This window comes from Perna viridis, chromosome 4 (genome assembly GCF_037379345.1).
Source record: "Perna viridis isolate PV_CMFRI_1.1 ecotype Kerala chromosome 4, ASM3737934v1, whole genome shotgun sequence".
Taxonomy (NCBI): domain Eukaryota; kingdom Metazoa; phylum Mollusca; class Bivalvia; order Mytilida; family Mytilidae; genus Perna; species Perna viridis.
The window spans coordinates 7,796,734-7,812,559 of record NC_142448.1 but is presented as its reverse complement, the minus strand read 5'-3'; the positions used below and the strand labels follow the sequence as shown (position 1 = coordinate 7,812,559).

General features: G+C 32.6%; 1 protein-coding gene across 3 annotated transcripts in view; it reads right to left on the bottom strand.

Annotated features, from left to right (window-relative positions):
- LOC148618709 (neuronal acetylcholine receptor subunit alpha-9-like) overlaps positions 1-12,670 on the bottom strand; it is a 37,632-nt gene extending 24,962 nt beyond the window's left edge. Inside the window, exons 1-2 of one of the 3 annotated variants that reach the window (XM_088577874.1) lie at positions 12,002-12,670; positions 2,212-2,279 (exon numbers count right to left, since the gene is read on the bottom strand). In XM_088577874.1, coding sequence (XP_088434000.1) covers positions 2,212-2,272 — 61 coding nt within the window. In that variant the 5' untranslated portion in view covers positions 2,273-2,279; positions 12,002-12,670. Of the gene's footprint in view, positions 1-2,211; positions 2,280-7,434; positions 7,578-12,001 lie in introns of those variants that run through there. The other 2 variants (XM_088577873.1, XM_088577875.1) reach the window with 2 other exon arrangements.
- Positions 12,671-15,826: the final 3,156 nt, after the last annotated feature.

Below are 15,826 nucleotides of genomic sequence, written 5' to 3'. Positions count from 1 at the left end.
AGAAGAATAAAATGGATTTTACATAACGATGATAGTTTAAAAAAGAACTGTTGTTTTTATCCTATCATTTACCGGTATTGTAAATAGTACAATAACATACAAAAAAACTGATTTTAGAAACTTAAACCATTTGATTTCTTTGTCATTTCATTATCATTTTAGGTGTAATTTACAGAACCACGAAATTCAAGACTGAATGTAAGACGGTCTACAATGTTTGACTTCTTAATATCGTCGATATCTCAATATGACGTCACACATATCAAAATAAACATGTTAAACTTGTTTTGTCTACAGCCAGAGAATGTCGTATTTTGAAAGGACTTAATAATTCAAGACTAAACAAGTGGCTCCCAAATAGCCAGAATCGCTCACCAAACCATGCCCTATTAACATGTAAGTAATGTATAATGCTTTGTTACCATGTTTGACAAAAAAAAAATGCTGAAAAAGAGCATTTATTGATGAATGCTGTAAGTTCAAAAGAGTACCTAAAGCACTGTAAATGTTTGAAATGTGTTTTAAAATCTCTGCCATGTTATTCAACCGGGTCTATGAGGACATTAGCCCAATATACATTTGTTTCAAAAAACATAAATGGAGTTAAACCATGGCTATCCCACATTTCATCATCGCCGTTCATATCAGGAGACCATGTTAACTATATAAACCAATTATTGTTGAAATCAAAGCAAGTATAAAAATTGGCGGGAAAATGGCCGCCCAGAACCATCTTATGTCATCACCATTCAACTTAAAACACCTAGTTTCCCAGCAAAACCAAAAATCACTGAAATATAAGCAACTGGTGAAAATGGTTGCAAAATGGCAGCTATTTTGAAAATTGCCGCCTAAAAATAATTTCAAAACTGAGTGTCAACTCAGAATATCGTATTTATCTTATGAGTAGCTTCCATTTTCATTATTCTTTTATAATTGAGGAAAAATAGTAAAAAAAAACATTTTGACCCCTATGTTCTATTGTTAGTAACGACGGCCACGTTTTTAACCGACGGAAAAATTTTAAATAATCAGTTTGTGCACGAAACCCTAATAAAAACTATGCCAACTTTTATCAAATTTTATTGCAATCGGTTTCAGAGAGTAGTACAGGTGAAAAAAGACAAAAAATGTTTTCAGAGGCCATAACTCCTACAACATTCAACAAGTCATTTTGAAAAGTTTGACGAAGGTCCGTCTTCTGATGGTGAACAATATAATTCTCCATCAGTTTTTTTATTCAATTTTGCTCAACAGTTTTTGAGTTATTTGCAAAAAAACTGTATTTCGACTCTTATGATCTATTTTCATTAACAGCAGCAATGTTTTTCACCAATTAAAAATCCAAACGAACATTTTGTTCACGATATCATAAAGAAACAGTAATACTAACTTTCATTGAATTCTGCACAGTAGTTTCTGAGGAGAAAATCTTTTAAAGTAATAACATCAAAAACAGTAAAAAAAAACGTCCAAAAAAGGCAATAACATGGGTCAACAGATCTTCACCAAAATTACATCACAGATAGATCTCATCATGGTGAGCACTTTTACCACATTTCAGAATTTGGTTAAAACGAACGGTTTTGGAGATATAAGCAAAAAGCTGCTGTCTGACCCCTATGTTCTATTTTTAGTAACAGCGGCAATGTTTTTAACAGATTAAAATCCAGGCGGTCATTTTGTGAAGGATACCCTAAGGAACAATCACATTAAGTTTCATACAAATCCATTCAGTTGTTTTCGATGAGAAGATGTTTGAAGAATTGTTACCGTCGACGACGGACGCCAAGTGATGGCAATAGCTCATCTAAGGCCAGGTGAACTAAAAAGTAGATGTGGTTCCAATTTAATTTGGCACTTTTTCTGGCTAAATAATATACTCGGTATTTTCATCCACGAACTGAATCTTCGCCCACCTTAGGAATTTTCAATAAGTATAGATAAAGTATCCCTATACAAGCAAAACTGCTTTATTAACGAAACGAAATAACGAATAGTGTATCCAGCCATGAATCGTATAAGGGAGACGTAGTAAAGACTTACTAGATAAAACATATATAATTCAACGAATCATTTAAGAAATTCATAGGTTCTTAAAATATCATTTGTACATCAATGAAATACATGGGTTTTTTTTGAGAATTCATCTTACTGTTAAATGATATGTCTATCCAATTAGAATAGAAAAGAATGCCAAAAGAAACTCACCTGTACATAATGGAGCTGTGAACAGCAACAAAACAGTACGGTACATAATCCAAGGGTCCATATTCTATCTAAAAAAATAAGATTAATTAAAGTGTTATAATTGTAACAATCATTCAAAAGCAGGGAAATCCATTTCAACCTTCTTTTCGTAGTTATTTAACAGTAAAGAGTTTTACATTAATGACTTCAATGTATTTTGGAAATGATGCTTGGATCAAGTGATCATTATACAAGCAAGATGTCGTTCTACTGCCATATTGAAGTTTCAGCCTTGGAATTGTGTTACTCAGTTATGAATGTAAGAATGACAAATTGATAGAAAGGATAAGTAACAACAGTTATAGTTTTATTTTACTTATTTTTTTAAGACAACCATTTCCTAAAGACAACACAATAGAAATTTCTAGTGAGGTGATTTATCGTCTTATCCAAGTTTTCAATTTTCTTGAATTTTAGGGCCCAGTGTGATGATTTATCCTTACTTGTCTTTAATACGTATCGATTGAAAGAAGACAAAATTACTTTAAAACGAGATTTCTACCCTCTAGAGCATTTAAATGGTTATTCTACGAGAAAGTGAATAAATGTGAATTTTCCAATTTAATTTGGAAAAGTTTAACATTTAACACAATGTACTTTTTTCGATCCCTTGCTTTCCTTGATTTCCTCATATTTTAATAATGAAGTCGTGGCAGGACAGTACCTTAATTTAAAGTGTTCTTGTTTTTCAATTACATGAATTTGAAAGTTTTTTTTTTATTTAGATTGCGTGGTATTTGACGAATGTATCGACAGCGATATAATTTCGAAAACATGTCATATGCCATTAAATGTTAATAACTTGTTTTATTTTATGATCCGAACGTATAAAATCAAATGTTTATTCATTCAATTGTTATTAAGGTTCGAATGCTGCAATTACCATTCAAGAACAATAAAAAGTTTAAACAATATAAATGCCGATTGAAACTGTGGAAGGAATTGATAAGATATGCACAGCTTAACGCTCTCTTCAGTGGTTAATGAGCCAAGGACGGTTGATTCGATCTTTAAGTAAAGTCAAATGGTAATTTAAGTACAACTCGATAGCATTTCAGAGTGTACGGACCATTTGTATGTAAACAAACAGAGATTCCAATACTATCGATTCTATATGTGCTTCAAGTTGTAAAATAAAAGGAGTATACATTTTGGGTCTGTCTTTTGCGGTCCATTTGGATTTCTACAAATCATTATAAAAACCGAAAAATAAAATTTTAAGGAAAGACTGTTTTTACAAATGGAAAAAATATTCAAACAACCGGATACAAAGCAGATTTTAAGCAAATAAAAGCAGGCATCATTAAAGTATAAACAACGCATTATGGGGAGGGGATATACTCTCTCGTAAAAGAAACGCAACATAGGAAAATAATGACATTAACAATGTACTTCACAAATAAAATCATCATTTATCACAGAAAGAAGATACATAGAAATCTGAAATTTGGCACAATTATTGTCATAGTGTAACTTTCACTATAGATCAAACAATTTTTCAATTTAATATCAATTTACAAAAATGTTATGTTCTCTATTTGTTTGTTTTACAGTTGTAACTCGTCGTGACACTCAACCAGATCCTGTCTTTGAGCCTGCAGTATTCTTTGCAACTCCTGCTGTAGTGCTTGCTCATGTTGCTGAAGAATTTGCGATGGTGGCTGGCGTTGGCGCACGGGCATGTCTAATTCATCCCACAGATACTCAATGCGGTTGCGATCTGGCGATCTTGATTGCCAGCGCATTACATTTACATTTTGTTGTTCCAAACGGTCAATAGTAATACGAACTGTGTGTGGTCTGGCATTATCATGCTGGAAAACTTCACTGTTGATATCAATCTCTGGCAATAAGTGCGGCTGTAGAATTTCGTAGCGATACAGGACACGTTCAAGTTGTCTGGAATGTGTACCAACTGTGTTCTTCTGGCGTATGAGATGCCCGCCCACATCATGACACTGCATCCGCCGAAATTGTCGACTTCTAAGACACAATTCTGGGCGAAACATTCATTATGACACGTATTCTACCGTCTCTTTTTTCAAGTTGAAAACGAAATTCGTCACAAACCGGACGCGTCTCCATTTCTGTAGATTCCAGGCACAAACTGTGTTACACCATCGAACACTCGAATGGCGGTGCTGGCGTCCAAGAGTGGCTCCAAAGTACGGTCTTCTGGGCGCAGCCCGTGGTTATGTAGGCGATTTCGAATGGTCTGTGCCGAGATTATGCGTATACTAGGAATGTTATTTGTTGTTGTTGCAGCGACAGTCCTATTTCTCACGCGGATATAGCGATCCTGGGCTACCGTTGTGACACGTGGACGCCTGAACGGTGTCTGTCTTGTGTAGTACCCTGCTGCTGGTATCATTCCCATAGACGAGATATTGTACTGCGGTGAACGAAGTAACGTCTGGCAACAGCATTTTGGGATTCCCCGGTCTGGAGTCGTCCGATTGCTATATTATGTGTTGCAGCGTCTAACCTCGGCATAGCTTCACCTAATCAGGATTCATTTACGAATAAACACCGAGTTTTATACCCAAATTTCGCGCCACTAAATAACGCATGAATCCTTCTTCAAGATTGTGCATTTTTTTAAATAAAGCTCTATCTGTGACACGTTACTAATTTTGGCCTAAACAGCTCTCGATTGATTGAATTTAAATGATTTCTACCTTTAAATGGGTTTTTAATTAATAGATTCAATATGATTTTAATTGATAAACCTATTTAAACACAGAAAATAACATTTTTACAAAAATGTTTCTATGTTGCGTTTCTTTTATGAGAGAGTACATATAACCTGACAATATGGTTTTGGTCGTGACGAGTATCTGAGGTTAATGTGTAGAACTAAAAGGTATCAGTTTTTTTTCTTGTCTAGAAATAAATGCACAGTTTGACATCTAAGCTCTGACAAAGACTGAAAAATGACAAACAAATAGTCAATCTAAACTTCTATTCGATGATAGCGGCATTTTGAATATTACAGCAGATGAAACATAGCCTACTATTAAAGCGTATCTATAGGTTCCACCCCTTTTTATTTGTTTGATTACATAGAAAACACTGAATAGCATAGGAGCCTAATTAGACCAATCAGTGCCCCTTCTGTACTCAATTCTGGATTTAAAACTGGTTTTGTACGAAAAGTATATTAAAAGATTCAAAATTGGAATGTGTGAGTAAGGACATTACTACATTACTGCATTCACCAATAATAACAGAAAAGTTGATACTTCGAAAAAGCATCGCTTAAGGTCTTAAGTTTATTCTTTTCATCTCCCACAGAGGTTTTCAAATTGTGAAGCCAGGGCCTGGTTTCATAACGAATCTCAAACTTGGGTTAATCTGGTTCCCTGGTCAATATCATAAGCGACCCTAAGATCGCTAAAATATAGACTCAGGTCACTAGCGCCGGATATGCACAATATATGAGTAAATTGAGGCTTATGAAAGAAAATAAAAAACCAAGATGAAATTATCTAAATTAACTTATTTATTGTGCATTTGTATCGAAAGGTAATCTATGTAATTTGGAAGAAATATTTAAACGTTGCTTTTAAAAATTTGAATATTAGAACGTATAAAATAAACAAAATAATGTCATATCCACTCAGCCAATCAAAAGACAGTAGACGTCACTGGTGATCCGGGGTAATATTTGAGAGAAATTTGTGGAACGAAAATACTACCCGGGCTGCCAGGTTAAAACTGGGGTGTTCCTACAATCATTCTTCAATTCAAATTGCAACGAATCAAATCACTTGAAATTGAAGATTTGAATTTGAGGAAAATCTCGACTTGAGATTTTTAATGAAATCCAGACCTGTTTCAATGACTCCAGTTCATTGTCCATAAAAAGGATACCAACAATTCAAAAAAATTCTTTACCTGGTATCAATATGATAAAAATCTAATGACACTACAAAAAGTAATTGGCTTATGTCGAATCGCGTGATCAGGTATAATCCTAACATAAAAATAAAACAACTCTTTAAAAGAAGACTGGCTAATTATTACAAAGCAATTACTAAAAATTTGGTCTTTTACAATTAATAGAAATTGAAAAGGCGTAATTAGAAGTCAATCTTTCAAAATAAAAAAAAAAAAAAAAAAAAAAAAAAAAAAAAAAAAAAAAAAAAAAACAGTGTCATCATGCACTTTATGTTGATGTCCCACTATATCCGTTATTAAAAAAAAAGTTCCCGATATATTTTACTACTGAGAAATCATGTACATTAACTGTGTAATTTCACCTCATCTAGTCAATTTGAAATATTTTTTATCCTGATACTTGAGAGTTCATGGAATTGAAATTGTATTATTAATTTTCAAACGACCATTTTTGTTTAACAAAGACATTAGGACACCATTAAATCGAAATAATGCAAAGCAGTCCTATTGCCATCGCTTAGAAGTTTATTCTATTAGAAATGCCAAGTGACATATTTTGGCTGTCAAGGATTACATCTAAATAGTAGGTGTACGACTGTATGTAACGTTGTTCTGATTATTACACCAAGTATAATCAGGTAACTCAGTGATGTTTTTGTTCATTTAACACGTATACTAATTTGTTATTATATATATGTACTCTAACCATCAGATTTAATACAATGACGTAGAACTTAATCGACTAAAAAACAAACAAAATCATACTCATATTAACATCAAGATCTCTGAAAATATAATAATTTAATCGAAGTTAGTAATATATAAAGCAAGAGTGCAAACATTGAAACTGAATGTTACAACTTATTTTACTCAATAATCGATAGAAAAAAACTTTGAGTGTCTCAAATTGAAAAGTTTCTAATGCAGTCCTTTTAAACTTGAAAATTGATTAAATTACAAAACTGTTTGTGAAAAAGTCACACGCTAATCAAGTGTGTACTTATTGTCAACAACTTGTTAAGTTGTAGCGCTAAAATAGATACTGTTTATTTTTGGGTTCAGTTTAATATTTTATGTATATTCTTTTTTTTAAAGATAAGCTCTGAATGCTATCAGTAAAGTAAAATAAATTAGTGATAAATAACGAAATGGATACTTTATCATACCATTACACACCATTCTAGCCATTCTAGCCAAATATCTATCTGTTAAAGCACAATATGACATTGTGGTTTCTTTGGGTTACATTTTTCCAAAACACAAATATTCCTCTTTTTCACTTACCGTTCTATCGAACAGTTAGCTATGTACTCCTCAATAACACATTGCCTAATAAGTCTATACTCAATCAAGATGTATTTCCTTATCATACTGTACTTGAACAGTTATTTACTAGATTTATGTTTTCAAAGATGAGAAATGAGTAAATGTAAACATTGATCGGCATTTTAGCTAGCCGTCAACAATGTTTTATACCAATATTCCATGTTATAATCAATTATACGATCATCTGTCTTCATTTAACAGCAGTTTACACTGTAGGAACACAGACTCGGGGTCGAAACTGAAACTGGCATTAAACATCAGAAACCGTCTTTGAAGAGGGAAATCCGTTCAGACCAAATAAGAAGTCAGGAATCTACAGTTAAGACAGAAAAGCCGGATTTGATTGCTAAAGTCATTTCCCCTAGACGATAATGAGTGTTTTTGTGTAAACGGTTGATTATAAGTCGCCACTGCACTGCTATCTATTGCCAAAAACGATTATTATCAGGAATTCCTAAATTAGGAAGTCTTTCTCAATTACTTCCACTAAATGACTGTCTGTCAGTCCGTAATCAAAAATCGATGTTTACTTGTCTCTGGGTGTTTCTGTGAAAAGTAAAGTGACAGTATATATGTTTTAACTTTGGTATTGATTACGACTAAAAGTAGAGAAAAGATTATTAAAGTATCATCTTGGGACGTTTGATTTAGAGGGTATGTCTAGTTTACTTTTGTCGTCTCCTGTATCGATTCTGTATCGATATTCTTGTCAGCCGTGGTGTGTTATTACGTGAACAACTTCTCTAAATACAATCGGTTAAGTCATCAGCTATTCCACGTAAATTTCAAACTTAAAACTTGTGACGTCATGCTGTTTTACTGAGTTCAAAGGATTATTGTTTCGTGTATGTTGTTAAAACGAGCGCAATTATTACAGAAATCTAGAGTTTGCATATTAACTACATGTATGTACTATAATAATAATTTTAAATTATTTTGGCATTGTTTCTTACCAAAATCATTCTCAGACACGATTGTTTGGATTTTTATTTCAAAGCTTTGTAGTAAAGTCGATGAATGGATAATACTTGCATTCAGGTTTGTTGATTGGTAACACACAGGGTGTTGCCATGCTTGGTTATACGCAAAGTTATGTCATGCTTGGTGAGACACAGGGTACTGTCTTGCTTGGTGAGACGCAGGGTAATGCAATGCTTGGTGAGACGCAAGGTAATGTCATGCTTGGTGAGACACAGGGTAATGTCATCCTTGGTGAGATGCAGGGTAATGTCTTGCTTCGTAAGACGCAGGGTAATGTCATCCTTGGTGAGACACAGGGTAATGTCTTGCTTTGTGAGACGCAGAGTAATGTCATCCTTGGTGAGATGCAGAGTAATGTCTTGCTTCGTGAGACGCGCGGTAATGTCATCCGTGGTGAGACGCAGGGTAATGCCATCCTTGGTGAGACGCAGGGTAATGTCATCCTTGGTAAGAGGAAGGGTAATGTCATCCTTGGTGAGACGCAGGGTAATGTCATCTTTGGTGAGACGCTGGGTTGTGTCATGACCGGTGACGTTTTTGTTTACGTCTAATTGTAATATTCCATCGTCAACTTTAGTTCCCTCTCTAAGATTTAGAAAACTTTAAAATGAATAACGAAAAAACTCGGGATATAATGCGAACAAAGAGGCAAATTAACCACCTTATAAAACTGATCATAACTGGAACCAAGGAGGTAACTGAAGAAAACGATTAAGTACCATTCTGTGTAAGAATCAGGCAATGGGTGGCACATCATAATTCTCACTTTGGTCTTTTTTACCTAAAATATGTTCAATACATCTAGAAAACAACTGAACAGCTATTTAAATTTATCCTGAAAATATGTGATGTATATATTTTTTGACTGCTTAAGGAAAAAGTGCTAGAAAATTGTCCCGCCATTTTTCCTTAGTGCATTTCAACTAAATTTGACCTAGTATCAATATCTTAAAAGGGTAAATTTTACAAACAATTTTGATGCTGAATTCTGCAGGTTGTCAGGTATAAATACTTGATTAAGGCAATAAAATCTCTGCAGTTTTTTTTCTTCATTTGACACATTTCAGACAGAGAAGTACTTAAATCATAGTTAAGTTCAAGAAATGCTTATTCTTTTAAGACTTTTAATATGCATTCTTTGTGCCTGACTTATCCTTACAATGCGAGGGGTTATTTGTCCTCTAACATCGGAGGGACTAGGAGCATTGATAATGTGAGGATGTAACTTTAAAATTCGGGCAATATTCACACCGTCACGCAAGATCAAATGCGGTATGTAATAGACGACCGTTCATTATTGATCTACACTTGACTAATTTGCTTGTTCCATTTTTTAGCGTTTGTTTTGCTACCTTTTTACTTATAAAAGACTGCTATAAATTCAACGCAGTAGACTTTTCTTTAATTCAATAAACGACATTATTGTATAATGGACAGTCAAATTAAACTAAAATGGAATTAAAAAAAAACCAAATGTCGCTCAGTGAATAGTATTTGTTATTCTTTACATAAATGCGTTCGATTTTTCATAAATCTGAAATTCGAACACAAGTTTTACTTGTTAGAAACAACATTCCTAACCTTTTCAACTCAAATATTTGATGTTGACATTTCGATTTTATTTTCCACATTATCCAACTACGAAGTAAATACAGCGTCTACCGCTACATATATGTATACTACATGTATTAGTTTATGTGATGGCTAATTAGTAAAATTAGGTCGTATATTTATCACAGTCATAGTTTCTATCATTTCGGGTTTTTTTTTTACTGGTGAATTAGTAACGTGTTTCAAAGTTTCTGAAATATGATGGATTTAGTTATGCAAGAAGCAATTTCAAATTGATGGGTGGTGGAAATTAAACACGATATTGTAACAGAAGAGGTAGTGTGTATCGCTTAGTAATACAAACTACATTTGTTCTGGTTTTAAAATGTCAAAATTTAGACCAATAAAATTACCATTCAAGAAAGTTATTCATAAAGAAGATATGCTACCTGTTCCTAATTTTTACATCTTATCTTTTCGTTGAAGTTGAAAATTCATTACGTATATTAATGATAAATCAACAGCACGTAGTGAGAACTGAAGCTGCAAACCAAGAAACATATAAATAGCTACCTTCCCTGTGTATAAAACCAAAAAAAATCATAATCTATTTTACATGAATTCATCATGAGCGTAAATTATATTATTACTTATGTGTAACTTTTCACTGTTGTTGAAAAATTAATTTTACGCACAGGGTAGAAGATGTTTCATGTGGAATATGATAAAATTATCGCACTTTATTCGAATAAAACACAGGATTGATTAGAATAAATTGAAAAAAAAAACAAGAACACCACTTTACACCTATGTATTGTAACACTTCAACACATAAAGAGCCGATGCCATTCTGTTATCAGTTATTATGAGTATTCAGAGGAGGTACGCTATTTAAAGCCAACTTTCATACCTATTAAATTGAAGTATTTCTACTTAATCAAACGTTTCGTCGTCTTCAGATTGATTGTAAGACGGTTTGTTTTTTTTGGAGTTAATAAAAAGTTAAACAGAGAAACAACCAAGAAAACATAAACAACGAAGAAAGTAAAAGTATATGATAACGCAATAATTAAAATGAAATCCCCGAAAACATGTACGAAATAATACCTTAATTACTTTGTATCTATCATTGTTCAATCGAGTACTCGAGCACCAAATGACTCGTATTGGTTCGGTTATCAAAGATGGGCTATTACAGACAACCCACAACATAAAATACCATTGAAATGCGTCAACACAGAGATTTGTTTATTAAACAAATGGTACGGTATGTCCTGGTTATTTCTTATCATAACACGACCACTTTATACTACCCGTGGATATGCAAATAAGACTCATGAACTTATGGAATCAGAAAGCAAGGAGGTGTCCATAATCCCTGTTCTAACATAGATCGCCTTGCCTTAAACATGTTAAGTATTATCCTCGGAGATAATATTATTTATTAAAGGCAGTTAAAAAGGCTAAAAAGAAAAAAAAGAAAAAGAGAACATTTTAAAACAAAGAACAATTATGTACAAATCGGCAGACACCTGTTCAACAGTCCTGGAACTATATTGCAGCAGTCAAAAAGTGATAATTATAGTTCATTTATTTCATTAAAGACATTAAAACGTTACTTAACTAGAATTTGTCAAAAAGAAAAATTATAAGTTAAACATTTTACAAAAAAGATGAATTTCATTTTAATATTTCATACATATATTTTACGTTGTGTTGCTATTTTTATTTATGTTATTCCTATAAAAAGCCACTCGGTTTCAATTCAAGAGAAAATTAATATTTCGAAATAATTACACAAAAGTGCAGCTGAAAACTACACTTAAGAAGTTGCCATTATTCAAGGTGGTGCAACATGCCTAATAAGAATTATAATACAATACAGAACAATCTGAAAGATTATCTTACATTTTCCATTTAACATATTGTGATGTCTTGTTCTCATGCAAACTGTTTCAAAAGTATATTCAGAAAATAACTAAATAAGACTTACTTCAAGAACTACAGATTAGATCCTCAATAAATATGACGGTATTTATGTTTCAAAAATTGACTTTCATTCATATTGTGTGATCAGGTAAACGGTGAAATCCATATATGATATACACTAATATCCAACTGTAATTAAAATAAATAATGTTTGTCTTGCAGGCATCAGCCTGTTAAATAACTGCTGACGTTCTATGAATGTGTCCTCTTGCTCACTAGTCTGTGAAATCGGTGCAGAACGACTGCCTAGTAAAAGGAATTTGTTTTCCATGAACATCACCCGTCGATATTTAACTAATGACCTTCTATCAAGTCTCATCGAATGGTTTTATACCCTAATAAACCGGCCTTTTGTCTTCTCATTCATAAAAAGAAAAACGAGTATCGTAAAAATTAATTAAAGGCATGTTTCGGAGGAATACTAAAAGGTTAGTTCCATTATTTTGAGTTTTTCATTGTGAGTTAATGGTTTAAAATCCCATCATCAGTATAGCAATTCCTACTCAGCCTTCTTATTGATATAACCAATATCTAAATCAGCTCTGTGTTTTAAATTATGCAACGTTTTCATGGGATAGGAAAAATCTATGAGACTGTAAGTTATATTAGGTTTTCTATTATTCACTAACTGTAGTTAAATAACTAGCGGCTAATTCACCATACTTATACACTATCGGAAAATTTCTCTGCACCAAGAACAATGAAGCGCGATATAATGGGGTGATAATTATCATACCCTGTACGTCTTGGATGATTGACAGAGAATTAAGACTATAACATATGAAAAATCTTTAATTATTACATTGACTGGTAGTATCATATCAATAAATTATTATGATTTTAGATACTTCCTTGTAAAAGTTGATATACAGGTGTTTTGTATTTGTTTACTTTTTTAAGCGCATATACATATATAAAACATACAAAACATCCGTATGAAATGACAGAATCAGATATGTATTGAAAGAATAAATGCGGCAAATTCAGAGACATATGCTGTTAAGTTTAAGTAATGGTTTAATAGCTAATACACCACAATTTTGAATGTATTTTTGAAATTCGAGAATTTTTATTAACAAACCACCAACATCAATAACAATAAACAACATTGGTATGATATCTTACAGATGGCTACATATTGTATGAATTTATTCCTCTGGGATACTGTTTGTATATTATAAATCACCAGACCCTAAATGGGAAACGAATCCCACCACTTGGCTGCATAACATTGAGACTAAAACCCTGAATATCTATTACATCTGTTATCACATTGCCTACATATTTGGGATTTGACGGGATTCCGTCTTCGCCAGTCTTATGAAGCGATAGTTAACTGTGCTTGTTACATTACTTTGGAATTTTGATAACCTATCCGACACGGGAATGTATTCTGTCACTCTATGATGGACGGTATAGGCTGAAAATCGATAGAAGATGATACGTGAGATCAAATAAGACCATTTAGCAGAAGTTTCCGTTTGCAGAAAGACATTTGTTATCGGCTTAATAAGTCGTTCAACGGTGTACCATTGAAAACTAATTTGGTTAATAAATAGATTGCAGGAAATAAGTAAATGAAGGGAGCAATGCCAACTGGTATTGCTGAAAATGTCAAATCTTTACCATACTGAGAAAAAAATAATGTGTCTACGTATTTTTATTCGAATGGCATCGTGCAGGATAAGAAGACTCGTTTTTTGTTTTACTAACGAACTCATATCTATTTTATAATAGCTTGATAGTAATGACACATTTATTTTCAAAACAGATATGTAGTGATAATTACACAAATCAATGAAAAAAATGTATTAAATATTCAATCAAGATTGAAACTAAAAACTAGAATTGAAAAAAAAATACGTACAATATATGTATGTTCATTGTACAAAGCCACGCTGCTACTAAAGATTGATGACACGTGTACTCAACACAGTTTTAAAAAAAACATGTTATAAAATATGAATTGAAGAACACGGTGATGTAACAATTTTTTTTTTTGAATCTTCATAGATTTTAAACATATTTCAAGTCATAAGATAACTAATATCTAGGTAGTGCAATAGAATGACCAAGGAAATCGTACAGTCGGTTCCCTTCCCAAACTATAAGTTAATGTCAGATAGTCTAGGAAGAAAAAAAGGCGTACTTTCAATACTCGTTATTTATTATGCAAAGTAAGTGCAGATTTCCGAAGTAAAACTTTCCACTTTTTTTGTACGAATGACTTAAGGAAAGAAATAGGTACTAAAACAGACATTAGAAGAAACAGTCGTTGTAAAAACGAAACAATACATATGATATGCTGTCATAAGAAATTGACGAACCAAACATGTTTTGAATTTGAATAGCCGAACAGTAAGTACTTTGAATGTTAACAGATTTTAGGAAATGGGTTTAAACATATCACTTGTCTTCGTCTAAAGATGCAGGCTTGTAAAAAATGACCTAATTATAATGACTGCTAAATAAATTGACTTTCATCAAATACAACCATGCAACCATTTGTACCAGCAACTGCAATCTCAATTGCTATTCGGAACGACTTCCATTCACGTCAGTTTCTATTTGATCTTGAAACTGGAGAGATGACTTGTTCATTACTCTCAGGAAGAGTTAATTCCTTTACGTTCTTAACATAGCTCTTAAACCTTTAGTATCGCAAGAAACAATTAACGTAAGAGAGCATGAGACATCAACTAAATGAAGTGAAACACATTGTCAAAACATTCGATACGTTTTCAAACGACATTTGGAAAAAAGTACTACGGTCTAGGTCTTGATAATTGGTGAAGAGTCTATACAAGCAGCTAAGTGATATATCATATAATGTGCCTTTTTCATCAAGGATCATTTTCATATTCATATTTATCAACGTTATAATCTTGTAAAACTCATCATCGGTTTAGAGAACAATGAGACAAGATTAATACATTTTGAGTAAAAGAATATCCAATATAGAAACATAAAACTGACACTTTTCCGTGTTGGCTTGAAACTAGAAGAGGTCTTCTTGCTCAAATCCGGACTGAAATCTGAATCGGTAATGTTCTAGACAAGATGACTAATCATGAGTTTATTTAGTGTGTTTGTTCTAGAAATACAAAATAATAGCTTTAAAATGGCAGTATCTGTTTTTCCGTAGAATTATCATGTTACCCATGTGTTTCATATGTGTTGTTTATGCTGAATTTTATGATTTTTTTTCTTTACGTGTAAAATGTATATTGATCACCTCATGTTACAATTAAAAATCTTAAAACGTGTTCGTTCTATCTACTTGAGCTGATATCTGATTGTTATCGACAGAAACGTATGGTGGAAACCCTTCTTCATTGATAAATCTAACTGACATACATAAAATGAAAAAAAACATGAATGATAATAATAATTGCTGCATTAACTAAAACACTTACTATCAAATCACTCTAAAATGATGTGTATAGGTGAGCTTGTTAACCGTATTCTCTGTATATAATCAGTGAAGAAAGGTCAAAATCACAAGTGATCCCTTACTGGTACGAATTAGTTTTTGTTTGATTTATTGATATCGACTCTAACTTACATTTCCGTTTTATGATTCTGTGAATTGTTAGTTTTGTTGTTATTTCATAACTATTTCACTTTTTTCACCAAATTTTCCCTTGAATTTGAATTAGTTTTACATGAGCTGACGGTATAAGACATGTTGCCATACGTCTTATAAATGCTTTAATGTTAAAATTGAAAAGTAAGAAAATTCTCACGATTTCTTAATTATATAGCAACTGTACATTTATGACATTGCGTTAATGTACGGGTATTATAAAATTGTTATTTGGTTGGCATG